The sequence below is a fragment of the Zophobas morio genome, unplaced genomic scaffold (assembly GCF_036711695.1).
Source record: "Zophobas morio isolate AGI-343-1 ecotype UQ-CSIRO unplaced genomic scaffold, CSIRO_AGI_Zmor_V1 ptg000040l, whole genome shotgun sequence".
Classification (NCBI taxonomy): Eukaryota; Metazoa; Arthropoda; class Insecta; order Coleoptera; family Tenebrionidae; genus Zophobas; species Zophobas morio.
Genome location: NW_026972145.1, coordinates 4,014,461 through 4,041,624, shown reverse-complemented (window position 1 = coordinate 4,041,624; position 27,164 = coordinate 4,014,461). Strand labels below are relative to the sequence as shown.

General features: G+C 33.8%; 1 protein-coding gene across 1 annotated transcript in view; it reads right to left on the bottom strand.

The window, feature by feature from the left end:
* The window catches only part of LOC135140642 (transcription factor SUM-1), a 108,574-nt gene that overhangs the window by 69,187 nt on the left and 12,223 nt on the right, over positions 1-27,164 (bottom strand). The window contains exon 2 of the mRNA XM_064071280.1: positions 23,271-23,450. Within this exon, the coding sequence (XP_063927350.1) occupies positions 23,271-23,450 (180 nt within the window). The remainder of the gene's footprint in view (positions 1-23,270; positions 23,451-27,164) is intronic.

Sequence of the window (27,164 nt, the reverse complement as noted above, 5' to 3'; positions counted from 1 at the left end):
CTTTAGAATCTCTAGAAACTGGAATCACTAGAATTTCTATAATTTTTAGAGCTTTCAGATTTTCATTATTTTTAGATACTTCAGTATCTCTAGAATTTGAAATATTTTTAGATCTTTAGGATTTTTATCACCTTTCCAATTTTTAAATATGTGGAATCTGTGGAATCTTCGGATTTTTGGAATAGAAAGAATTCGAGGTAAAATGAAAAATATGAATAATTCCGGAACAGTCCGGGAAAATATGAGAGAATACAAAAAATCCGAGAGAATCTAAGAAAATTCAAGGGAATCTGCGAGAATCCAAAAGAATACAAGAGAACCCGAAAAAAATCCGATTGGATCTAAGATAATCCAACCAAATTCCGAAAGAATCCAAAAGAAACACAGAAAAACCGCAAAAATCCGAAAAAATATGGAAGAAGACGAAGAAAACCGAAAATATACCAAAAAATCACAGCGATTCAAGAGAATCCGGCAGAATACAAAAGAATACAAGATTATTTGACAAATATCTGAAGGGATCGAAAAAATCCGGAAGAATTCAAGAGAACTCCAGAAAGTCCGAGAGAATCGGCGATAAGTCGGAAGAATCCGGAAGACCACGAGATAATCCAAAAATATCCAAGATCTGGGAGAATACGAGAGAATCGACTAAATTTCAAGAGGATCCGAAAAAATAACAAAAAATACAAAAAAACCGAGAGAACACGACCAATAGAAGAAAATCCAAAAAAGAGAGAATTCAAGAATCGGAAAGAATTCTTTTGCATTCTTTTGAATTTTTCCGAATTCTTTCTGAGTTTTGCGCATTGTCTCGAATTCTCTCGGGCTTTTCGTATTCGTTCAAAGTCTCTCGGAATCTTGCGAATTCTCTCGAATGCACTTTTGGAATCTTCTGAATCCTTAGGGTTTTTTAAGATCTTTAGAATGTTTGGGATCTTTAGGACCTTGAAGAATTTGAAATTTTGGTAATCTTGGAATACTTGGAATCCTTTGCATCCTTGGAAGCCTTAGAAGTTTTAGCATCTCGAGAATCTCTAGAATCTCTCAAATTTCTACAAAATCTAGAATATTCAGAATTCCCTGGATTTTTTAGATTCTCTCGCATTCTTCCATTTTTTAGAATTCTCTGAAATCAATTTCGATTTTTTAATGAAAATGAAAAATCCAAGAAACCAACCGAAAAAATGTAAAATTTTCGAACCGAAAAATTAAAAAATACAATAATTGAAAAATCGGAAAATAGAACAATACAAAATTTTGATATGTTAAAAATGGAAGCATTGAAAAATCGAAATATCTGAAATTCAAAAAATCGAAAAATTTAAAAATTGACAATTCCAGAAAAGTAAAAACTAAAAAGAAAAATGTGAAATTTGAAAAATCGAAAAATCTAATATTTAATAAATGAATAATTGGAAAATTTAGAAATAACATTGCGAAATGTCAAAAAATCGGAAAAATCAAAAAATTGATAAGCCGAAAAGTCGAAAAATCGAAAAATCCAAAATTTAAAAAACCTGAAAAATTGAAAAATAGAAAAAGTGTTGAATCAAAAATTGACAAAACAAAACATCGGAAAATTGAAAGTTCGAAACTTGAAACATCGAAAAATTAAATGCAAAAAATTGAAAAAACGAAAAAATAAAAATCGAAAAAATGACAATTTGAGAAAAGAAAAACCAAAAAGAAAAATGTAAAAAAGGATGTCATTTGCCAAAGTCAGTCTTATCTTAGCAACCACTAGCGAGTACTTGCTAAGATAAGACTGATTTTGGCAAATCACATACCCTCCAAGAAAATAGAGGGTGGATGGGTGGGGCTAATATTTGATAAGATAAGACTTATCTTATCTATTAATCTTGTAAAAACTTATGAAATTTAAAAGTGTAATATTACAACTGTCCATAGTAACGGGTTTAATTCCTAAATCTACCGGAAATATGCAAAATATCATGAGTTTTCACTTGTGAGTTATCATTGCATTTATCTAAATTTGTTCAGATTTTCTAAAATTTATAGATCTCAAGGGTCTAAATTGTTGGAATTTTTGGAATCTCTGGAATCTTTACAGTCTCCAAGATTTATAAAATAATCATTAGGGTGTTCAAGGCCTTCATTGCTTTTAGGATTTATAAAAATTAAAGAAAGCATTTTTCCGATCTTTACGATATTTAGGTCTTTAAGATTTTTGTTTTCTTTAAATACTTTGGATTTTTTAAAATCTTTGATATTTTAAGAGTTCACGCGATTTTTACAAGTTTTAGAATCTTTGGCCTTTTGGAATTTCTCTAGAACCTTTAGAATCTTTCAAGTAATCGAAACAGAATTTTAGCTTTTGACCCCTTAGAGTCGTCAGAGTTTTTAGACCGTTTAGAGCCTTTCCAATCTATGGAAATTTTGAACACTTTAGTAATTACTAGGAATTTTATAAAGCCTAAAATTTCTGCAATTTCTAGGATCATTAATATCCCCAGATTTCTTAAAATTTTTAAGCTTTTGTTGGATCTTTTTTATATTTGGAACATTAGAACTTTAGTTTATTTAGAATCTTTAAGTGTCTTTACAATTCGCAGTTTCTAGTGTATGTAATCCGTGAAAGCTTTTATACTTTTTGAATCTTTCAAACCACTTTGGAATCTTTACAATCTCTAGAATCTAGAATCACTAGAATTTCTATAATCTTTAGAGCTTTCAGATTTTCATTATTTACTTCAGTATCTCTATAATTTTAAATATTTTTAGATTAGAGGATTTGTATCACCTTTTCAATTGTTAAATATTTGGAATCTGTGGAATCTTCGGAATTTTTGGAATTCCTGAAATCCCTTTAGAATTTTTAAATTGCCGGCTTCTGTGGGGTTTTTTAATTTTTTGAAATTTCTGAAATCCTTGTAGTCCTTAGAGTTTTTGGCATCCTTGAAAGCCTTAAAACTTTTGAAAGGGTTAGAAAATTTAGGACTTTCACAACATTTCGGTCAGAATTTTAGAATTTCTGAAATTTCTAGAATTAACTAAAAATTCTAAAGATTCTAAAAGTGCTAGGATTCTAAAGATTTTTTTTAAATCGTAAAATTTCTGATAAATTTGATTGTCTAGCAAGCCTATGAAATCTGGAAATATTGAAAGTTCGGAATTTTTGGAAAATTTTCAAACATTATAGAAAAGCTGAAAACTTGGAAGGGTAGAACATTTGGGAAATATAGATATTCTAAAAAATTCAGAAATCAAAAAAATCCTAAAAACAAAACTTCTAGGGAATTCTAGAAAATTTAGGAGTGAGAATTGGAAGGAATCCGAAAGACTCGGAGAGTCCGAGAGAATACGAGACAAGATAAGATTGATTTTGCCAAATGATATCTCTAAGAAAAGAGAGGGCGGGTGGGTGGGGCTAGTGGTTGCTAAGATAAGACTGACTTTGGCAAATGACATTCTTTTTTACATTTTTCTTTTTGGTTTTTCTTTTCTCAAATTTTCATTTTTTCGATTTTTATTTTTTCGTTTTTTTAATTTTTTGCTTTTAATTTTTCGGTGTTTCAAGTTTCGAACTTTCAATTTTCCGATGTTTTGTTTTGTCAATTTTTGATTCAACACTTTTTCTATTTTTCAATTTTTCAGGTTTTTTAAATTTTGGATTTTTCGATTTTTCGACTTTTCGGCTTATCAATTTTTTGATTTTTCCGATTTTTTGACATTTCGCAATGTTATTTCTAAATTTTCCAATTATTCATTTATTAAATATTACATTTTTCGATTTTTCAAATTTCACATTTTTCTTTTTAGTTTTTACTTTTCTGGAATTGTCAATTTTTAAATTTTTCGATTTTTTGAATTTCAGATATTTCGATTTTTCAATGCTTCCATTTTTTACATATCAAAATTTTTTATTGTTTTATTTTCCGATTTTTCAATTATTGTATTTTTTAATTTTTCGGTTCGAAAATTTTACATTTTTTCGGTTGGTTTCTTGGATTTTTCATTTTCATTAAAAAAAAATCGAAATTGATTTCAGAGAATTCTAAAAAATTCGGAAGAATGCGAGAGAATCTAAAAAATCTAGGGAATTCTGAATATTCTAGATTTTGTAGAAATTTTAGAGATTCTAGAGATTCTCGAGATGCTAAAACTTCTAAGGATTCAAAGGATTACAAGTATTCCAAGATTACCAAAATTTCAAATTCTTCAAGGTCCTAAAGATCTCAAACATTCTGAAGATCTTAAAAACCCTAAGGATTCTGAAGATTCCAAAAGTGCATTCGAGAGAATTCGCAAGATTCCGAGAGACTTTGAACGAATACGAAAAGCCCGAGAGAATTCGAGACAATGCGCAAAAATCCGAAAGAATTCGGAAAAATTCAAAAGAATGCAAAAGAATTCTTTCCGATTCTTGAATTCTCTCAGAGTTTTTTGGATTTTCTTCTATTGGTCGTGTTCTCTCGGTTTTTTTTGTATTTTTTGTTATTTTTTCGAATCCTCTTGAAATTTGGTCGATTCTCTCGTATTCTCCCAGATCTTGGATATTTTTGGATTATCTCGTGGTCTTCCGGATTCTTCCGACTTATCGCCTATTCTCTAGGACTTTCTGGAGTTCTGTTGAATTCTTCCGGATTTTTTCGATCCCTTCGGATATTTCTCAAATAATCTTGTATTCTTTTGTATTCTCCCGGATTCTCTTGAATCGCTGTGATTTTTTGGTATATTTTCGGTTTTCTTCGTCTTCTTCCATATTTTTTCGGATTTTTGCGGATTTTCTGGGTTTCTTTCGGATCCTTTCGGAATTTGGTTGGATTATCTTAGATCCAATCGGATTTTTTTCGGGTTCTCTTGTATTCTTTTGGATTCTCGCAGATTCCCTTGAATTTTCTTAGATTCTCTCGGATTTTTTGTATTCTCTCATATTTTCCCGGACTGTTCCAGAATTATTCATATTTTTCTTTTTACTTCGGATTCTTTCGTATTCTCTCGGAATCTCCTGGATTCTTTCGGATTTTTGAGAGAATTGTATACATTTTTCGTATTTTCTCGGATTTTCTTATTATTCTCTAATATTTTTTGGAAGATAATTTGAAAATAATTCCAGAAAAACAGATAGAATCCGACAGAATTCGTAAGAATTTGGAAATTTCCGAAAGAACTTGAAAGAATGGGAGAGAGCACGAAAAAATCCGTGAGAACAAGAAAAAAATCTGAAACAATCTAAAAGAATTCGAGAGAATCCGAGACAGTCTAGAAGAATCCGAAAGTATATGAGAGAATCAGAAAACTATCAAAGGATTTGAAAGAATCCGAGAAAATCTCAGAGAATCCTAAAATAATTGAGAGAATCCGACAGAATTTGAAGAAATCGGAGGAACCCCGGAGAACCCGAAAGAATTCAAGCCAATTCGAAAAAAGACGAGAGGAACCGGAAGAATCCGAGTGGATCCAAGGATTAGCAAGCAACTCAAAAACCCTAGGAATCTGAGGACCTTAAAGAAGTAAAAAATATTTTTCAGATCTTTCGAATTCTTTCATATTTTTCTTGTACTCTCGAATTCTGTCGGATTCTTCCGGATTCTCCAGACTCTTCTCAGAATTTGTTACTATGGAAATTTACAATTTTTTTTAACACTTTTAAATTTCACACGTTTTCACAAGATTAATAGGGGCGAAATCAGTTTTATCTTAACAAGTACTTGTTCCGCCCACTAGCCCCCTATTTTCTCAGAAGATATGTCATTTGCCGAAATAAAGTGTGTCTTAACAAGTACTAGCCCCACCCACCCACCCTCTATTTGCTTGGAAGGTGTGTGATTTGCCAAAATCAGTCTTATCTTAGCAAGTACTAGCTTCACCACCCGCCCTTTATTTTCTCAAGGGGTAGTAGTTGCTAGTACTTGCTAATGTAAGTCTTATTTTGGCAAATCACATACATTCCAAGAAAATAAAGGGCGGGTGGGCGGGGCTAGTACTTGCTGAGATAAGATTGATTTTGGCAAATCACATACCTTCCAAGAAAACAGAGGGTGGGTGGGCGGGGCTAGTACTTGCCTTGATGAGACTGATTTTGGCAAATCACATACCTTCCAAGAAAATAGAGGGTGGGTGGGTGGGTCTAGTACTTGCTAAGATAAGACTGATTTTGGCAAATGCCATACCCTTTGAGAAAACAGGGGGGGGGGGGGGGGGCTAGCACTGATAAAAAAGCTTATGTTGCCCCTCTTAAACTTGTTAAATTTAAAAGGTGACGAGTTAAATTCCTAAATCTGATTGGATGTTTGTTTTTAAGTCAGTCATTAATTTTTTTGAGTCACCCTGTTTAAGCAAATCTACAAAATATGAATGCAGTAACAAATCATAAGTACAAACTCATCATATTTTGCATATTTTAGAAAGTTTTTATCCGGCAAAATTATGAGATGACGTCATCAATTTTTTGGAAGGGGCTAAAGGAATAAATTTTGCTTAACGATTTACCAAGATTTCAGAGCAACAGGTTTTGCAGTTTCAAAGTTATATTGCAAAATATTGTTATTTTGTTTTTGATTATTTCAGTCTTTTGACATAAAAAAACACCACAGGGCCTCAAATTCTTACAGATTAAAACAGAAAATCGAGAATCTTTTACTTTCAAAGTGTTTCAAAAGCACGTGGTGTCCAGGAAACGCCGCTCTCGCCTGATTCCTCATTATTGGCATTATTTCAACGCGTGTTTAAAACGCTATAAAACTAGCATTTGCGCGTACAGAAGCTGTCAGCGATTCGGAGTTTTCGTTTTGTAAACTGGCTCGTATAGCTTTCAGCTTAAGCTACGGCAATTATAAATTTAAAGGAGATTACCCGTCGAGGAGAACCTCTGGACCCACCACGCGAACGCATTGGCCGACGCAAATGAGAATTTACACGGGCGGAGTCGGGTCAGAAATCGGGATTGTCGGGACTGAAGATTCGGAGGAATTTTCGGCAATATTGGAGTGCGAGGGGGTGCTGATACGATAAATAGCCGGGCTGGGGTCTCCCCACGAGCGTGGCCTTGCGTGAAAAATTGGTTGTCAAATTGTGGTGGCAAAAACTGGCGACGAGATGTGATCGAGTGGTTAAGTCGGCGAAAATGGCGATGATGAACGACAAATTATTGTTTATTGGGGGAACAAAAATAAGAGTGGCAACTATGTACGGTATCTATTAAACATTAAGTGCGAAAAAAGCAAACTGCCATAACTCTAAAGTTGTATCAAAATCCCCCTACTCCGTTGACATAACTTAGATTTTATATTGACAAATAATAGAATCTAGGACATTTTTTTTAATAAAATTTTTATTCTTATGCGAAAAACCGCTTTGCCGTCAGCATTTAAATACACTTATTTATTTTTTAGAAATCATATAAAGTAGAACCAATGAGGCATGATTGTAATCGCCGCCCCTCTTCTCATGGTCAATGAAATGATTTGTTAAGGTGGGGCTTGTCCGACTGGGAGGAGCATCAATAACGTTCCTTTTTATACATAATGCCCACTTCTGTTATGTTTATTTAACACCAGCTTAATCTTTTATGGATACTTTGTTTACAATTTTTATCTATTTCCTCACCAGTGGTTTAACAGATTTGTCTGAGATTCCAATAAGATAATATAGTTGTCATTAATTAACAATATTAAGAGTAAACACTACAATCAAGAGAGGGGTGGTGGGCGGGGCTATTTCTTGCTCGTAAGACTATTAAAAAAAAGATAAACTTGACTCCGTCCACTTTCTTTCTCTTTCACTGATTGATAATTTTATTTACTGTAAAATACGAAGACAGTTAGAACCCCCGAGAAGATTTAACATTAAAAAAAAAATACATTTGGGGCCCCCGAGAAGGTTTTACATTAAAAAAAAAAATACATTTGGGGCCCCCGAGAAGGTTTTACATTTTTAAAAAAGACAGTTAGGACCCCCCTGAGAAGGTTTCACATTAAAAAAAAAATACATTTGGGGCCAACGAGAAAGTTTTACAGTTAAAAAAAAAATACATTTGGGGCTCCCGAGAAGGTTTTACATTTTTAAAAAATTGGTTTAAAGAGTTTAGACAGTACTTCCCTCGCTGTCGGAAACTTGACGACTGCATGCCTATTGTGTTTTTTTTCTCATTACATTTTTGTAGTGGGAATTTAAAAAAAAATTGCGATGACGTCATCAACATTTTTGCAAGGACACGTATATCAGTTGGGATAGATGTAGTGTAATACTAAGAATAAAATTATTATATTCTCAAATTTTCGGGAAAATGAATTGGGTCGTTTGAATATTGATTTGTAATAATCAATAAAATAACGAAACAATTTACTCACGTATACCTACGTATCAGAGGCAACTGAAAATCGTGTATGTATAAACATTCTTAATTTAAGATGACAGGCGTAACAGCATACGCGAGAGCCAAACAGAGAAACTGTAAACAAAACGACCATCGGTTTTATTGCTTCGACTTCCGCTTATTATATAAAACATTGGGTTTTATTTTAATTCTTGACGGTGAAATTCACAATTGGTTGATTATAAACATGTCTATTCCACATTCGCGGAACCAAGTGAGCGCATAAAACAAATGCAGGTCTGTAATGTTAAAGTCGATGTAAATAAGCGTGCTACCCTTATGTTTCAACTGAGTTTTTCCTTTAACACATTTTGTGTCTACCAAATTGGGTTGGTTGGGGTGTAATACTAATAATAAGTGTTGCTTTTAATTTAATCAATAAAATAAATTGACTTCATTAATTTTTTTGAACCACCTCTTAAGAAAATCTAAAAAATATGAATGGAATGATAAATCACAAGTACAAACTCATCATAGTTTTTGCATTTTAGATAGGATTTATTCAGCAAAATTTAAGGGTGACGTCATCAATTTTTTTAGGAGGGATGAACAAATACATTTTGAACAAAAGTTTACCATGCTTATAATAACTTTAAAATATTCCCAAGATTTCAAAGCATTCGGTTTTGTAATTCCTGATTAAATCGATAAAATAAATTCACGCATTCATTAATTTTTTTGAGTCACCCTGCATATGCAAATCCAAAAATATGAATGGAATGATAAATCACAAGTACAGACTCATCATATTTTTACAGTTTAGATAGGATTTATTCGGCAAACTTTCGAGCTGACGTCATCAAGTTTTTGGAGGGGATAAGCAAATATTTTTTGACTAAAGATTTATGATGCTTTTTATAGCCTTAAAACATCTGCAACATTCCAAAGCATTCTGGTTAGCAGATTAAAAATTAAATTTCAAAATGTTGTTTTATAATTTTGATTTTTTTTCCAAAAAGCTGGACGTTTCGGGTGAAAAGTCGATTCAGAGTTGTAAACTACATGTGTAGGACTATGTTATTTTATACAATTGAAAACCCATTTACTATGTACAATTTTGAAGTGACGTCATCGCATTAGTGGTGAGGATGATTAGACAAATTTTGGTTAGCGTTTTACCATCTACATGATATTCTTAATATAAGTACAAAATTTCACAACAATCGGTCGAGTACTTTCGGAGATTATCTGTCTAATAAAAATCCGGGACGGCAGACGGACAGACGGACAGACGGACAGACGGACAGACGGACAGATGGACAGACGGACAGACGGACGGACAGACGGACGGACGGACAGACGGACGGACAGACGGACGGACAGACGGACGGACAGACGGACGGACAGACGGACGGACAGACGGACGGACAGACGGACGGACAGACGGACGGACAGACGGACAGACAGACGGAAATAGGAGACCTATTTCTACGTTTTCTAGGGGTCATGAAAGATCGAGAAAACGTAAAAGTAGAGAGTCGGCCGACGGACTCGATTACAATACTTCCTTTGCTTACGCTCGGGAAGTAAAAATGAAAGAACACGGTGGGCGGGGTTAAGTTTAACTTTTTTCTACAATCTTTTATTTACAGACAGTAACCCCGCCCGCCCACCCTCTATTTTATTAGAATCTATTTTATTAGCGTAATTTGTCGAAATTAGGCTTTTTTAAAATCAAATTTTATGGGTATAGTTTTTCAGAAAAGCAGTATTTGTTGGGCTGTATTTCAGAAGCGAGGGAAGTTCTGTCGAAATAGCCTTCGACCAATTTTTTAGCCTATACATTGTAAATTGACAAATATAAACAATGTCTAGAAAAAGATTTCTATGAATATTTTAGTTGCCAATAATACATTGATAAATTAAAGATTTAAATTGTGACGTCGCGAATCGTGACGTCACGACATATTCAAACAAAGGAATAGCTTCCCGAACATTCCCGAACGTGTTGTTGCGTCAGCCAACCAGTATTTAACAATTTTTTTAGCCTGTACATTGTAAATTAACTAATATAAACAAACAATGTCTAAAAAGATTTATGTAAACATTTTATTTGCCAATAATACATTGATAAATTAAAGATTTAAATTGTGACGTCGGGAATCGTGACGTCACGACATATTCAAACAAAGGAATAGCTTCTCGAACATTCCCGAACGTGTTGTTGCGTCAGCCAACCAGTATTTAACATTTTTTTTTAGCCTGTACATTGTAAATTAACAAATATAAACAAACAATGTCTAAAAAGATTTATATAAACATTTTAGTTGTTATAATACATTGATAAATCAAAAATTCATATTGTAACGTGGCGAATCGTGACGTCACGACGTATTCAAACAAAGGAATAGCTTCTCGAACATTCGCGAACGTGTTGTTGCGTCAGCCAACCGGTATTCAACCAATTTTTTAGCCTGTACATTGTAAATTAACAAATATAAACAAACAATGTTTAAAAAGATTTATATAAACATTTCAGTTGCCAATAATACATTGATAAATTAAAGATTTAAATTGTGACGTCGGGAATCGTGACGTCACGACATATTCAAACAAAGGAATAGCTTCTCGAACATTCCCGAACGTGTTGTTGTGTCAGACAACCAGTATTTAACAATTTTTTTAGCCTGTACATTGTAAATTAACAAATATAAACAAACAATGTTTAAAAAGATTTATATAAACATTTCAGTTGCTAATAATACATTGATAAATTAAAGATTCATATTGTGACGTCGCGAATCGTGACGTCACGACGTATTCAGACAAAGGAATAGCTTCCCGAACATTCGCGAACGTCTTGTTGCGTCAGCCAACCGGTATATATACAGGTCGGCGGCCACTTTTGGGCAGTCTGAGTTGAACGTTCACCACGTGAAGACGTCTGTTCCGAATAAGGAAAGTAAGGAAACAATTTCGCAACTAAGTGGCGAATTTATTTATTTATTTATTTTTAAAATTATTCGTTGTATATAATAACACATGGTGATAAATGACAGATTTACAATTATTAATGAAATCAACTCGTGCAAACACTGCTAAGAAACTATCATGACACAATTAAATAATATTTAAACAATTCAGTTTGTTTAAACATTGTTGAATTGCAATTTTCCGGGCAAAGTATGAAAAATAATTTTAGTAATCTCATGGTGACACACCATGACGTCACTGTCACGTGACCACTTGAGCAAAGGCACGGTCTTCGGTCCGTTGTGTTCAGTTTTGATTTCGATCTGGTGGCAGCAACGTCGGAGCATTCGGAGCCCCGTTCTGGCGTAAAACTACCACGTTTTCGCGAATTTCTAATTCATTGATAATAAATATTAATGAAAATGTTCTGCATTAGCTCTGTGAACACGAAACAAAGTGTGCATTTTTCCAAAAATTCCCAAAAACGGAGTAAATACGGTTGTAGTTTTAATTTATATATACTGTTTAAATATGATAAGTATTAATTAATATAATTAAAGCCGTTTTCCTACAAACGTGAACATATTAAAAACGTGCAATGTTCCAGTCAAAATATGAAAAATAATGTTTGCAATCTCATCGTGATGTTTGATGACATCACTGTCACGAGAGCCACCTGAACAAATATTGCGGTTTTCGGTTAGTTTTGATTTCGGTCTGGTGGCAGCAACATCTGAGCATTCGGAGCTCCGTTTTCGCTTAAAAGTAGCCCGTGTTCGCGAATTTCTAATTTATTGTTTTTCTCATGGCAAGACGCACTCCAGACCTCCTCGTATTGTTTGGTTCTTGCTGGGCAACAACAACGAGCGAGCACAGTCATCGCTCTTTGGTGGCAAACGTGGAGAAATTTGTATATTGTAACTTTTGTAATTGAACCATTTTGTACTGTATATTGTATGTGTTACTAACTTAACTTGGGTCTTGCCAATTTAGCTCCAGTGGTGCAAATGCTTTGTTTTCACGGTGCATTTGCTTGGGTTTTAATTTTGCAACAGTGCATTCTTTGGTTCCGAGACTGAATTCTCCATGTCGTCAGACGCTTTGGCCTGGGGGGGTTCTCTGGGCCCTTAGACGCTGGGTCATCATCCTAAAAGGATGAGGTTCATCATCCCAAAGGGATGAGGTCAGTCGGCCCTGTATCTATGCGGCTGCGTTCTCCCTTGGGCGTGTGAGCGCTGCGACCTATAGATTTCGTTTCGAGTTCCATCGGTGTGCTTGCTTGGGTTTTCATTTTGCAACAGCGCATCCTTTGGTTCCAGGTCTGAATTCTCCATGTCGTCAGGAGCTCTTGGTCTGGGGGGGTTCTGTTGGCCCTTAGACGCTGGGTCGCATCATCCTATAAGGATGAGGTCAGTCGGCCTTGGATTTATGCGGCTGCATTCCTGCCTTGGGCGAACGAGCACTGCGACCAATAGATTTCGTTCCGAGTTCCATTGGTGTGCTTGCTTGGGTTTTCATTTTGCAACATTCTCAATTTTTGGTGCAATTTCTTCCGGTGATGAATTGGGTACTAACTTTGCATTTGTTTTGTATCTAAATTGTATCTGTATCTGTAGTGTATTCTGTATTGTAGTTAGATTGTAGGTACCTGTATTGTATTTCTTTTGTATTGTACTGTATAACGTTCTATCCCTCATTAACAAATCCTAGCCCTCTCCTTTCCTAGCGAGATCTGCTCCAGACCTTCCCGTGGTTCTTGCTGAGCATCAACTATCGAGGACAGAAAATTCAAATTCAAAACCAGCAAAGTTTCACAAAAATCTTGAAAATCGCTCGTTGGTGGCCAACGTGGAGCAAAAGAGACTTTTGTAACTCAGCTAACTTTGTTAACTTTGTATTCTTAAGGAAACAAAAATGTATTACATTTAATTTATTATTTATAAGGACAAATGTGAAGACAAGTTGTTAACAAATTTTTCCTTCATTCTCCCTTTTTTTCCTCGGCAACTTCTACCTTTAATAGGAGTCGTTTCTTTGATAAGCGTCATCACTAAATCAGCAATGTTAGTGTTTTGGAGGGGATAAGCAAATATATTTTGACTAAACATTTATTATGCTCTTTTAAACCTTAAAACATCTGCAAGATTTCAAAGCATTCGGTTTTGTAGTTTCTGAGTAAATCAGTAAAATAAATTTACGCTTTCATTAATTTTTTTAAATCACCCTGTATATGCAAATCCAAAAAATATGAATGGAGTGATAGATCACAAGTACAGACTCATCATATTTTGTACATTTTAGATATGATTTATTCCACAAACTTTTGAGCTGACGTCATCAAGTTTTTGGAGGGGATAAGCAAATATTTTTTGACTAAAGATTTATGATGCTCTTTATAGCCTTAAAACATCTGCAACATTTCAAAGCATTCTGGTTAGCAGATTAAAAATTAAATTTCAAAATGTTGTTTTATAATTTTGATTTTTTTTCCAAAAATCTGGACGTTTCGGGTGAAAAGTCGATTCAGAGTTGTAAACTACATGTGTAGGACTATGTTATTTTATACAATTGAAAACCCATTTACTATGTACAATTTTGAAGTGACGTCATCGCATTAGTGGTGGGGATGATTAGACAAATTTTGGTTAGCGTTTTACCATCTACATGATATTTTTAATATAAGTACAAAATTTTACAACAATCGGTCGAGTACTTTCGGAGATTATCTGTCTAATAAAAATCCGGGACGGCAGACGGACAGACAGACGGAAATGGGAGACCTATTTCTTCGTCTTCTAGGGGTCATGAAAGATCGAGAAAACGTAAAAGTAGAGAGTCGGCCGACGGACCGATTACAATACTTCCTTTGCTTACGCTCGGGAAGTAAAAAGATAGTTAGGACCCCCCGAGAAGGTTTCACATTTAAAAAAAATACGTTTGAGACCACCGAGAAGGTTTCACATTAAAAAAGAAGTACAATTAGGGCCCCCGAGAATGTTTTTACATAAAAAAACAGTTGGGACCCCCGAGAAGATTTAACATTAAAAAAAAAAATTGGTCTAAAGAGTTTAGACAGTACTTCCCTCGCTGTCGGAAACTTGACGACTGCATGCCTATTATGTTTTTTTTTCTCATTACATTTTTGTAGTGGGAATTTAAAAAAAAATTGTGATGACGTCATCAACATTTTTGCAAGGACACGTATATCAGTTGGGATAGATGTAGTGTAATACTAAGAATAAAATTATTGTGTTCCCAAATTTTCGGGAAAATGAATTGGGTCGTTTTGAATATTGATTTCTTATAATCAATAAAATAACGAAACAATTTACTCACGTATACGGCGCCGGTGTGTAATATCTAGAGAGCGGATTTCTGTCGGGCTAGGCAAGGCCAAACTCGGTACGGCTCGCACGGGATGCGAATTCATTGCCGTTGCGGACTGCACTTCGTTTATTTGAGATTAGAATAACGTTGTTTCGTTGCACTCTGCTGTTAATTCCCGTTCTCCTTTACTTAGCCGTTTGATTAATAAATCGTTAATTATATTTATGGAATCCAGCACGTCCCCCCCTATAATCGTGACGTAGCCCGACAGAAATCCGCTGTCTAGTAATATGAGGGGCAACTGAAAATCGTTTATGTATAAACATTCTTAATTTAAGATGACAAGCGTAACAGCATACGTAAGAGCCAAACAGAGAAACTGTAAACAAAACGACCATCGGTTTTATTGCTTCGACTTCCGCTTATTATATAAAACATTGCGTTTTATTTTAATTCTTGACGGTGAAATTCACAATTGGTTGATTATAAACATGTCTATTTCGCATTCGCGGAACCAAGTGACCGCATAAAACAAATGCAGGTCTGTAATGTTAAAGTCGATGTAAATAAGCGTGCTACTCTTATGTTTCAACCGAGTTTTTCCTTTAACAAATTTTGTGTCTACCAAATTGGGTTGGTTGGGGTGTAATACTAATAATAAGTGTTGCCTTTAATTTAATCAATAAAATAAATTGACTTCATTAATTTTTTTGAACCACCTCTTAAGAAAATCTAAAAAATATGAATGGAATGATAAATCACAAGTACAAACTCATCATATTTTTTGCATTTTAGATAGGATTTATTCAGCAAAATTTAAGGGTGACGTCATCAATTTTTTAGGAGGGATGAACAAATACATTTTGAACAAAAGTTTACCATGCTTATAATAACTTTAAAATATTCCCAAGATTTCAAAGCATTCGGTTTTGTAATTCCTGATTAAATCGATAAAATAAATTCACGCCTTCATTAATTTTTTTGAGTCACCCTGCATATGCAAATCCAAAAATATGAATGGAATGATAAATCACAAGTACAGACTCATCATATTTTGTACATTTTAGATACGATTTATTCGGCAAACTTTTGAGCTGACGTCATCAGTTTTTTGTAGAAGATAACCAAATATATTTTGACTAAAAATTTATTATGCTCTTTATAACCTTACAACATTTGCAAGATTTCAAAGCACTCTTAAATGTCGGAAAAATGCTTTCTTTAATTTTTATAAATCCTAAAAGCACTGAAGGCCTTGAACACCCTAATTATTATTTTATAAATCTTGGAGACTGTAAAGATTCCAGAGTTTCCAAAAATTCCAAAGATTTAGACTCTTGAGATCTATAAATTTTAGAAAATCTGAAAAAATTTAGAAAGTGTGGGAAAAATGTGGTGGACCTATAAATCTTGAAAATATTGGAAAAGGTTGAATTTAAAAATTCTGGTATAAATGAAGCCTGATAATTTTAGACATTTTGGAAAATGTGGATATTCTGGTCATTTTGAGTACTTCGAAAAATCTGAAAAATTGGGCCGATTTGGAAAATCTGAACATTCTGGAAATTTCAAAAATTTTGGAAATTACGAAAATTCCCAAAAATTAAAAGAAAATACAAAAATATTGAATCTCAAAATTTCAAAAGTTTACACTCTTAAGATTGTAGATATTCTAAAAATTCCCAAATTTTTCCAAATGTTTGAAATATTTAAAAGGTTTCAAACTTTTCAAAAATTCTAAAGTTTTCATACACTAGATTCACTAGAATAACAGTAAAGGCACCAAACATGCTAAATAAGCTAAAGTTTTAGGTTCTAAATAGAAGAAACATCCAACAAAATCTTATAAATTGTAAAGATCTTGGAAGTACTAATGTTCCTAGAAATTATAAAAATTCTAAACTTTATAAAATTTCTAGTAATTCTGAAGTATCCAAAATTCCCAAAGATTGTTAAGACTCTTAGGACTCTGAAAACTCTAAAGATTCTAAATACTCTGAGGACTCAAACGTTAAAAAGGTTTATAAAATTCTGTTCCAAATATTTCAAAAATTAACATGACAAAAATTTCAAAGATTTCAAGTGACTCTAAACAAAACAAAAAACCTAAAATTCTAAAAATCGTAAAAGTCTGAAGAATTCTTCCTTTAATTTTATATCAATCCTACAAGTATTAGGGGTCTTAAACACCCTAATTATTATCTAATACATCTCAGAGATTCTAAGGATTCCAGAGATTTCAAAAATTTCAAAGATAGATTAGACTCTTCAGATCTATAAATATTAGAAAATTTGAAAAAATTTAGAAAGTGTGGAGAAAATGTGGTAGACCCAGAAATTTTGAAAATATTGGAAAAGATTGAATTTCAAAATTCTGGTATAACTGGAGCCTGATAATTTTAGAAATTTTGAAAAATGTGGAAATTCTGGTCAATTTGTGTACTTCGAAAAATCTGAAAAATGGAATGAGCAGTTCCTGACGTAATGAATAAAATAAATTCAACATCCATTAATTTTTTTGAGTCACATGTACAAGCAAATCTAAAAAATATGATAACTCACAAGTAAAAACTCATGATAGTTGCATATTTCGGGTAGATTTAGGAATTTAACTCGTTACTATGAAAACTTGCAATTTAACACCTTTTAAATTATCAAGTTTTCACAAGTTTAAGAGGGGTAAAATAAGTTTTTTCTTAGCAAGTACTAGCCCCGCCCACCCACCCTCTATTTTCTTGGAAGGTATGTGATTTGACAAAATCAGTCTTATCAAAGCAGGTACTAGCCCCGCCCACCCACCCTCTAGTTTCTTGGAAGGTATGTGATTTGCCAAAATCAATTTTATTTCAGCAAGTACTAGCCCCGCCCACCCACCCTTTATTTTCTTGGAATGTATGTGATTTGCCAAAATAAGACTTATATTAGCAAGTAGTAACAAGTACTACCTTCTGAGAAAATAAAGGGCGGGTGGGTGGGGCTAGTATTTGTTAATAGCAGACTGCTTTTGGCAAATCACATACCTTCCAAGAAAATAGAGGGTGGGTGGGTGGGGCTAATACTTGCTAAGATAAGACTGATTTTGGCAAATGACATATTCTCTGAAAAAATAGCCTCCAAATATTCTAACCCTTTCAAAGGTTTTAAAGCTTTCAAGGATACCAAAAACTCTAAGGACTACAAGGATTTTAGGAATTTCAAAAAATTAAAAAAAGCTAGAGAAGCCGGAAATTTAAAAATTCTAAAGGGATTTCAGGGATTCCAAAAATCCGAAGATTCCACAGATTCCAAATATTTAAAAATTGGAAAGATGATAAAAATCCTAAAGATCTAAAAATATTTAAAATTCGAGAGTTACTGAAGTATCTGAAAATAATGAAAATGTGAAAGCTATAAAGATTATAAAAATTCTAGTAATTCTAGATTCTGGAGATTTTAAAGATTCCAAAGTGGTTTGAAAGTTTCAAAAATTATAAAAGCTTTCACGGGTTAAATACGCTAGAAAATGTGAATTGTAAGGACACTTAAGATTCTAAATAAACTAAAGATCTAATGTTCCAAATATAAAAAGATCCAACAAAATCTTAAAAAATTTAAAGAAACTGAGGGTACTAATGACCCTAGAAATTGCAGAAATTTTAGGCTTTATAAAACTATTAGTAATCCCCAAAGTGTTCAAAATTTCCATAGATTGGAAAGGCTCTAAAGGGTCTAAAGACTCTAAGGATTTTAAGGAGTCAAAATTAAAATTCTGTTTCGAATACTTGAAATATTCTAAAGGTTCTAGAGAAATTCCAAAAGGGCAAGGATTCTAAAACTTGTAAAAATCGCGTAAACTCTTAAAATACCAAAGATTTTAAAAATTCCAAAGACTAAAAATCGTAAAGATCGGAAAAATGCTTTGTTTAATTTTTATAAATCCTAAAAGCACTGAAGGCCTTGAACACCCTAATTTTTATTTTATAAATCTTGGAGACTGTAAAGATTCCAGAGATTCCAAAAATTCCAAAGATTTAGACTCTTGAGATCTATAAATTTTAGAAAATCTGAAAAAAATTAGAAAGTGTGGGAAAATGTGGTAGACCTAGAAATCTTGAAAATATTGGAAAAGGTTGAATTTCAAAATTGTGGTATAACTGGAGCCAGATAATTTTAGAACTTTTGGAAAATGGAAATTCTAGTTATTTTGTGTACTTCGTAAAATCTGAAAAATTGGGCTAATTTGGAAAATCTGAACATTCTGGAAATTTTGAAAATCTTGCAAGTTACGAAAATTCCCAAAAATTAAAAGAAAATAAAAAAATATTGAATCTCAAAATTGCAAAAGTTTACACAATTTTAAGATTGCAGAAATTCTAACAAATCCAAAGTTTCCAAATGTTTGAAATATTTAAAAGGTTTCAAACCTTTCAAAAATTCTAAAAATCTTAAAGTTTTCATACACTAGAATAATAGTAAAGGCACCAAAGACGCTAAAAATTATAAACTTTATAAAATTTCTAGTAACTCTGAAGTATCCAAAATTCCCAAAGACTGTTAAGACTCTAAGGACTCTGAAAACTCTAAAGATTCTAAATACTCCAAGGACTCAAACGTTAAAAAGGTTTTTAAAATTCTCTTCCAAATATTTCAAAGATTCTATAATTTGTAAAAAAACGCATCAACTCTTAACATGACAAAAATTTTAAAGATTCCTAAGATTCTAAACAAAACAAAAATCCTAAAAATCTAAAAATCGTAAAAAGCTGAAAAATTCTTCGTTTAATTTTTATGAATCCTCCAAGTATTAGGGTTCTTAAACATCCTAATTATTATCCTATACATCTCACAGATTCTAAAGATTTCAGAGATTCCAAAAATTTCAAAGATTTAAAGACTCTTGGAGTCTATTAATTTTAGAAAATCTGAAAATATTTAGATAGTGTGAAAAATCTGGAAGAGCTAGGAGTCTTGAAAACTGAGTAAAATGTTGAATTATGGCGTATCACAAGACTGATATTTTTATAACATTTAGAAAATCTGGAACTTAATCAACAAACCAAAAATCTTTAACTTCTATAAATCCTAAAAGCACTGAAGGCCTTGAACACCCTATTATTATTATTATTTTATAAATCTTGGAGACTGCAAAGTTTCCAGAAATCCAAATCTTCCAAAGATTTAGACTCCTGAGATATATAAATTTTAGAAAATCTGAAAAAATAGGAAAGTGTGGAAAAATGTCGTAGACCTAGAAATCTTGAAAATATTGGAAAATATTGAATTTCAAAATTCTGGTATAACTGGAGCCTGATAATTTTAGAAATTTTGAAAAATGTGGAAATTGTGGTCTTTTTGTGACTTCGAAAAATCTGAAAAATGGAGTGAGCCATTCCAGACGTAATCAATAAAATAAATTGAACATTCATTAATTTTTTTGAGTCACCTGTACAAACAAATCTAAAAAATATGAATGCAATGATAACTCACACGTAAAAAAAAATGATATTTTGCATGTTTCGGGTGAATTTAGAAATTTAACTCGTTACTATGTAAATTTGTATTATGACACCTCTAAATTTTACAAGTTTGTACAAAGTTAATAGAGGCAAAATCAGTTTTATCTTTACAAGTATTTGGTCCGCCCACCAGCCCCCTATTTTCTCAGAAGATATGTCATTTGCCGAAATAAATCTTGTATTAACAAGTACTAGCCCCACCCACCCACCCTCTATTTTCTTGGAAGGTATGTGATTTGCCAAAATCAGTCTTAGCTCAACAAGTACTAGCCCCGCCCACCCACCCTTTATTTTCTTGGAATATATGTGATTTGCCAAAATAAGACTTATATTAGCAATTAGTAGCAAGTACTATCCTTTGAGAAAATAAAGGGTGGATGAGTGGGGCTAGTACTTGCTAATAGCAGACACATTTTGGCAAATTACGTACTTTCCAAGAAAATAGAGGGTGGGCGGGCGGGGCTAGTCCTTGCTGTGATAAGACTGATTTTGGCAAATCACGTACCTCCCAAGAAAATAGAGGGTGGGTGGGCGGGGCTAGTACTTGCTAAGATAAGGCTGATTTTTGCAAATCACATACTTTCCAATAAAATAGAGGGTGGGTGGGCGGGGCTAGTACTTTGCTAAGATAAGACTGATTTTGGCAAATCACATACTTTCCAATAAAATAGAGGGTGGGTGGGCGGGGCTAGTACCTGCTAAGACAAGATTGATTTTGGCAAATCACATACTTTCCAAGAAAATAGAAGGTGGGTGGGTGGGACGAGTATTTGCTAAGAAAAGACTGATTTTCGCCCTGTTAAACTTGTAAAAACTTGATAAATAATTTAAAAGGTGTTAAATTGTAAATTTCGATAGTAACGAGTTAAATTCCTACATCTGATTGGATGTTTATTTTTTAACAACTCAGTCATTAATTTTTTTAAGCAAATCTAAAAAATATGAATGCAGTAATAAATCACAAGTTTAAACTCATCATATTTTGCATATTTTAGATAGTATTTCTCCGGCAAAAATTTGAGATGGCGTCATCAATTTTTTGGAGCGGATAAGCGAATATATATAAAAAATTCTTTTGCTTGCTATAAATTTAAAACATCTGCAAAATTTTAAAGCATTCAGCTAGGCAGATTTAAAATTAAATTGCAAAATGTTGCTTTATAATTTTGATTTTTTTCCAAAAATTTGGACTCTTAACATGACTAAAAAAAAATCATAAAAATCTGAACAATGCTTCCTTTAATTTTCAAAATTTTCCTTTTAAAAATTCCTAAAAATTAAAAGGAAAAAAAAATTTGAACCTCAAAATTTCAAAAGTTTACACGATCTTAAGATTGTAGATATTCTAAAAATTCCAAAGTTTCCAAATGTTTGAAATATTTAAAAGGTTTCAGACCTTTCAAAATTTCTAAAAATCTTGAAGTTTACATACACAAAAATAATAGTCAAGGCACCAAAGACGCTAAATAAACTAAAGTTTTAGGTTATAGAAGAAACATCCAACAAAATCTTAAAAATTGTAAAGATCTTGGAAGTATTAATGTTCCTAGAAATTATAAAAATTCTAAACTTTATAAAATTTCTAGTAATTCTGAAGTATCGAAAATTCCCAAAGACTGTTAAGACTCTAAGGACTCTGAAAACTCTAAAAATTCTAAATACTCAATGGACTCAAACGTTGAAAAGGTTTTTAAAATTCTGTTCCAAATATTCCAAAGATTCTATAATTTGTAAAAAACGCATGAACACTTAACATGACAAATATTTTAAAGATTCCAAAGACTTTAAACAAAACAAAAATCCTAAAAATCTAAAAATAGTAAAAATCTTAAGAATGCTTCTTTTAATTGCTATCAATCCTACAAGTATTAGGGGTCTTGAACAGCCTAATTATTGTCTTATACATCTCAAAGATTCTAAAGACTCCAGAGATTCCAAAAATTTCAAAGCTTTAAAGACTCTTGAGGTCTATTAATTTTAGAAAATCTGGAAATATCTAGAAAGTGTGAAAAATCTGGAAGACCTAGAAATCTTGAAAACTGCGGAAAATGTTTAATTCGGCCATATCAGAAGACTGATATTTAGAAAATCTGGAACTTCTGGAAATTTCAAAAATTTACTCAATTCTAGAAATTCTAAACATTTTATTCCGATTAATTACGGTCTGACGCCTGGTGCTCCACAAGGTTCACCTTGACACCCCCGCTGTTGTCCGTTCGCATCAACGACGTCGGAAATCAGCGTCGGTAATGAGGGGCAAGAACTGGGTTTCGCTTTTTGTGCCGTGAAAAAATTTCCAACTCATAATCGCCTCGGGCGGGCTCTCGATGGAGGTCGATACTTCATTATGTGACGAACAAACTCCCCCGAAAAAAATTTGATCGATTGAATAATTTCGCCTAGCGGAAAATCCCGATTTCCACACGGATGGCCGCATTAATAGGAGAGGTCAGAAATCGAAAGGAAAATGTGAAAGGGGGAAAAACAAAGCAGGGTAAATTTAGCCCGGCTCTGAAATTGCAAAAAAAATAAAACCACAACTGTCAGGTGTGGGGTTCGAACCCACGCTCTCTTTCGAGAACCAGAGCTTAAATCTGGCGCCTTAGACCGCTCGGCCAACCTGACTATAACTCAAACCTGGTACACCGTAAACAAAAACCGCAAACCTGTCACTGATAAGATAACTTTATCAGATAATTTTTGCACTCAGTAAAAACGTCAAAACTGATACGTTTCGAGCAAAACCAACACCAGATAACAAAAAAAAAACTCCCTATCCCTATCCGACAATCGATCTCCCGCCTAATCCTTTTTATTTACCAAACTTCCAAATTTACTTCGCCTCTTTTAAACCCCGTCAAGCCAAACCCAATTTTTCCCCCAAAAACCGGCTCCCGAAGCGCGTTCGAAACAATTACACTTCTTGTCTCATTTCTCCCCCAGCTATCGATTTTGTGTGTCGCTAAAGATGTTTCGAGGCTCAAATGGCCCATTGTTCCCTTAATATGGGTCCCATTGTTCCTAAACATTAATTAAAACAGAACTTCCAACAGCAATCAACATTAATAAATAAAATAAATCGCGCCGAAGTCGACTACTGTTGCCTATTGTGGGATCGGTAGCGTAATTCCGAGTGGGGTAATTAAATTTCAATAACGACAAACAAATCTCGCGAAAAATAAACTGCCACTTACTACGTAATTGGGGGCGGCGGAGATGATGTTCTCGGTGTCGGCCGGCGACTTGGCGCCCTGGAGGATCTCCTCCAGGTACTCGATGTACTCGATGGCGCTTCGCAGGATCTCCACTTTGGGGAGTCGTTGACCCGGGTTGTTGCAGGTACGGCGTTTCAGGACTTCAAAGGCTTCGTTCACCTGGAAGCAGTTATACACAGTCAAATCGAAACTTTAATTGAGAAAGTTTGAATCATAATCTTGGGATCGAGGAAGTTCGGGCGAAACACGGTTTTAATTAAGTTTTTAAGGTGCGTGAGAGCCTCGCAAAAACTAAACCCTTTTGGATTTGGCTGAGAAGCCGTAATCTTCAAATAAACTTATTATTAAAGAGCGGATTTTAGGCTGAAAAATTGGTCGAAAGTTATTTGAATAGAACTTCGCGAGCTTCTGAAATATAGTCCAACAAATACTGATTCTCTTAAAAATTTTAAAATTTGATTTTTTGGGAAATTTTACTTTTTCGTGATAGATAGTTTTACTCTATGGAGTAAAAACTATATAGAAGGTACTATTCACAGTGTAATGTAAAAAGGTTTGACATTTAAAACAAAGACATTTGGGCATCCTGACAAGGTTTCACTTTGGAAAAAAATGACCGTTGGGACCCCCGAGAAGGTTTTACATTAAAAAAAAAAAAACACGTGAGTACCCCGAGAAGGTTTCACATTAAAAAAAAACATTTGCAACCCCTGAGAAGGTTTTACATTTTTAAAAAACACAGTTGGGACCCCCGAGAAGGTTTCACTTTAAAAAAATTACATTTGGGGCCCCGAGAAGGTTCTACATTTTTAAAATAAACAGTCGGGACCCCCGAGAAGGTTTTACATTAAAAAAAAAACACGTGGGTATCCCGAGAAGGTTTGACATTAAAAAAAAAACATTTGGGCAACCTGAGAAGGTTTCACTTTGGAAAAAAATGACCTTTGGGACCCCTGACAAGGTTTTACATTAAAAAAAACACGTGGGTACCCCGAGAAGGTTTGACATTAAAAAAAAAACATTTGGGCAACCTGAGAAGGTTTCACTTTGGAAAAAAATGACCTTTGGGACCCCTGACAAGTTTTACATTAAAAAAAACACGTGGGTACCTCGAGAAGGTTTCACATTAAACAAAAAACATTTGGAACCCCTGAGGAGGTTTTGCATTTTTAAAAAAGACAGTTGGGACCCCGAGAAGGTTTTACATTAAAAAAAATTACATTTGGGGCCCCGAGAAGGTTTTACATTTTTAAAAAAGACAGTTGCGACCCCCGAGAAGGTTTTACATTTTTAAAATAAACACTTGGGATCCCCGAGAAGGTTTCAAATTAAAAAAATTACATTTGGGGCCCCGAGAAGGTTTTACATTTTTAAAATAAACAGTTGGGACCCCCGAGAAGGTTTTACATTAAAAAAAAACACGTGGGTACCCCGAGAAGGTTTGACATTAAAAAAAAAACATTTGGGCAACCTGAGAAGGTTTCGCTTTGGAAAAAAATCACCTTTGGGACCCCTGACAAGGTTTTACATTAAAAAAACACGTGGGTACCCCGAGAAGGTTTGACATTAAAAAAAAAACATTTGGACAACCTGAGAAGGTTTCACTTTGGAAAAAAATGACCTTTGGGACCCCTGACAAGGTTTTACATTAAAAAAAACACGTGGGTACCTCGAGAAGGTTTCACATTAAACAAAAAACATTTGGAACCCCTGAGGAGGTTTTACATTTTTAAAAAAGACAGTTGGGACCCCGAGAAGGTTTTACATTAAAAAAAAATTACATTTGGGGCCCCGAGAAAACTTTACATTTTTAAAAAAGACAGTTGCGACCCCCGAGGAGGTTTTAAATTTTTAAAATGAACAGTTGGGATCTCCGAGAAGGTTTCAAATTAAAAAAATTACATTTGGGACCCCGAGAAGGTTTTACATTTTTAAAATAAACAGTTGGGACCCCCGAGAAGGTTTTACATTAAAAAAAACACGTGGGTACCCCGAGAAGGTTTGACATTAAAAAAAAAACATTTGGGCAACCTGAGAAGGTTTCACTTTGGAAAAAAATGACCTTTGGGACCCCTGACAAGGTTTTACATTAAAAAAAACACGTGGGTACCTCGAGAAGGTTTGACATTAAAAAAAAGCATTTGGGCAACCTGAGAAGGTTTCACTTTGGAAAAAAATGACCTTTGGGACCCCTGACAAGGTTTTACATTAAAAAAAACACGTGGGTACCTCGAGAAGGTTTCACATTAAACAAAAAACATGTGGAACCCCTGAGAAGGTTTTACATTTTTAAAAAAGACAGTTGGGACCCCGAGAAGGTTTTACATTAAAAAAAAAATTACATTTGGGGCCCCGAGAAGGTTTTACATTTTTAAAAAAGACAGTTGCGACCCCCATGAAGGTTTTACATTTTTAAAATAAACAGTTGGGATCCCCGAGAAGGTTTCAAATTAAAAAAATTATATTTGGGGCCCCGAGAAGGTTTTACATTTTTAAAATAAACAGTTGGGACCCCCGAGAAGGTTTTACATTAAAAAAAAATACATTTGGGACACCGAGAAGGTTTTACATTTTTAAAAAAGACAGTTGGGATCCCCGAGAAGGTTCTACATTAAAAAAAATTTACATTTGGGGCCCCGAGAAGGTTTTACATTTTTAAAAAAGACAGTTGGGACCCCCGAGAAGGTTTTACATAGAAAAAAAATTACATTTGTGGCCCCGAGAAAGTTTTGCATTTTTAAAATAAACAGTTGGGACTCTCGAGAAGGTTTCACATTAAAAAAAAATACATTTGGGGCCGGAGAAGGTTTTACATTTTTAAAATAAACAGTTGGGACCCCCGAGAAGATTTTACATTTAAAACAAAAATATTTGGGGACCCCGGAGAAGGTTTTACATTTTTAAAAAAGGCAGTTGCGATCCCTGAGAAGGTTTTACATTAAAAAATAAAACCACTTGAATACCCCGAGAAGATTTTACATAAAAAAATAGACATTTGGCGCCCCCGAGAAGGTTTTACATTTTTAGAAAAGACAGTTGGGACCCCTGAGAAGGTTTTACATTAAAAAAAAATTACATTTGGGGCCCCGAGAAGGTTTTACATTTTTAAAAAGACAGTTGGGACCCCCCGAGAAGTTTTTACATTAAAAGAAACACTTGAGTACCCCGAGAAGGTTTCATATCAAAAAAAGATATTTGGAATCCTCGAGAAGGTTTTACATTAAAAAAAAGACAGTTGGGCCCCGAGAAGGTTTCACATTGGAAAAATATGATAGTTGGGACGCCCGAGAAACTTTTACATTAAAAAATAAAAAATAGTTGGGACCCCTGAAAAGGTTTCAGAGTTAGAAAAAAGAAGGTTTTACATTAAAAAAAAAAACGCTTGGGGTCCCCGAGAAGAATTTACATTTTTAAAAAAGATAGTTGGAACCCACGAGGTTTCACATTAAAAAAAAGATAGTTGGGACCCTCGAGAAGGTTTTACATTTGAAAGAAAAACATTTGGGGACTTCGAGAGGTTCTATTTTAGAAAAGAAATGACAGTTGGGACACCCGGAGAAGGTTTTACATTAAAAAATAAAAGGCAGTCTGCAGCCCCGAAAAAGTTTCATCTTCTTAAAAAAAAGACAATGGGGAACCCGAAGAAGGTTTTACATTAAAACAAAAGACAGTTGGGACTCCCGAGAAGGTTTTACATTTTTAAAAAGACACTTGGGACCCTTGAGAAGATTTCACATTCTTACAGAAATATATTTGGGCCCCCCGAGGAGGCTTTGCATTAAAAAAAAATTGCTCGAAAATTGTTTCGACAGAACTTCAGCACATTCATTTTATGTAACGCATGTGGGCAGGGCTAGTACTTGCTAAAATAAG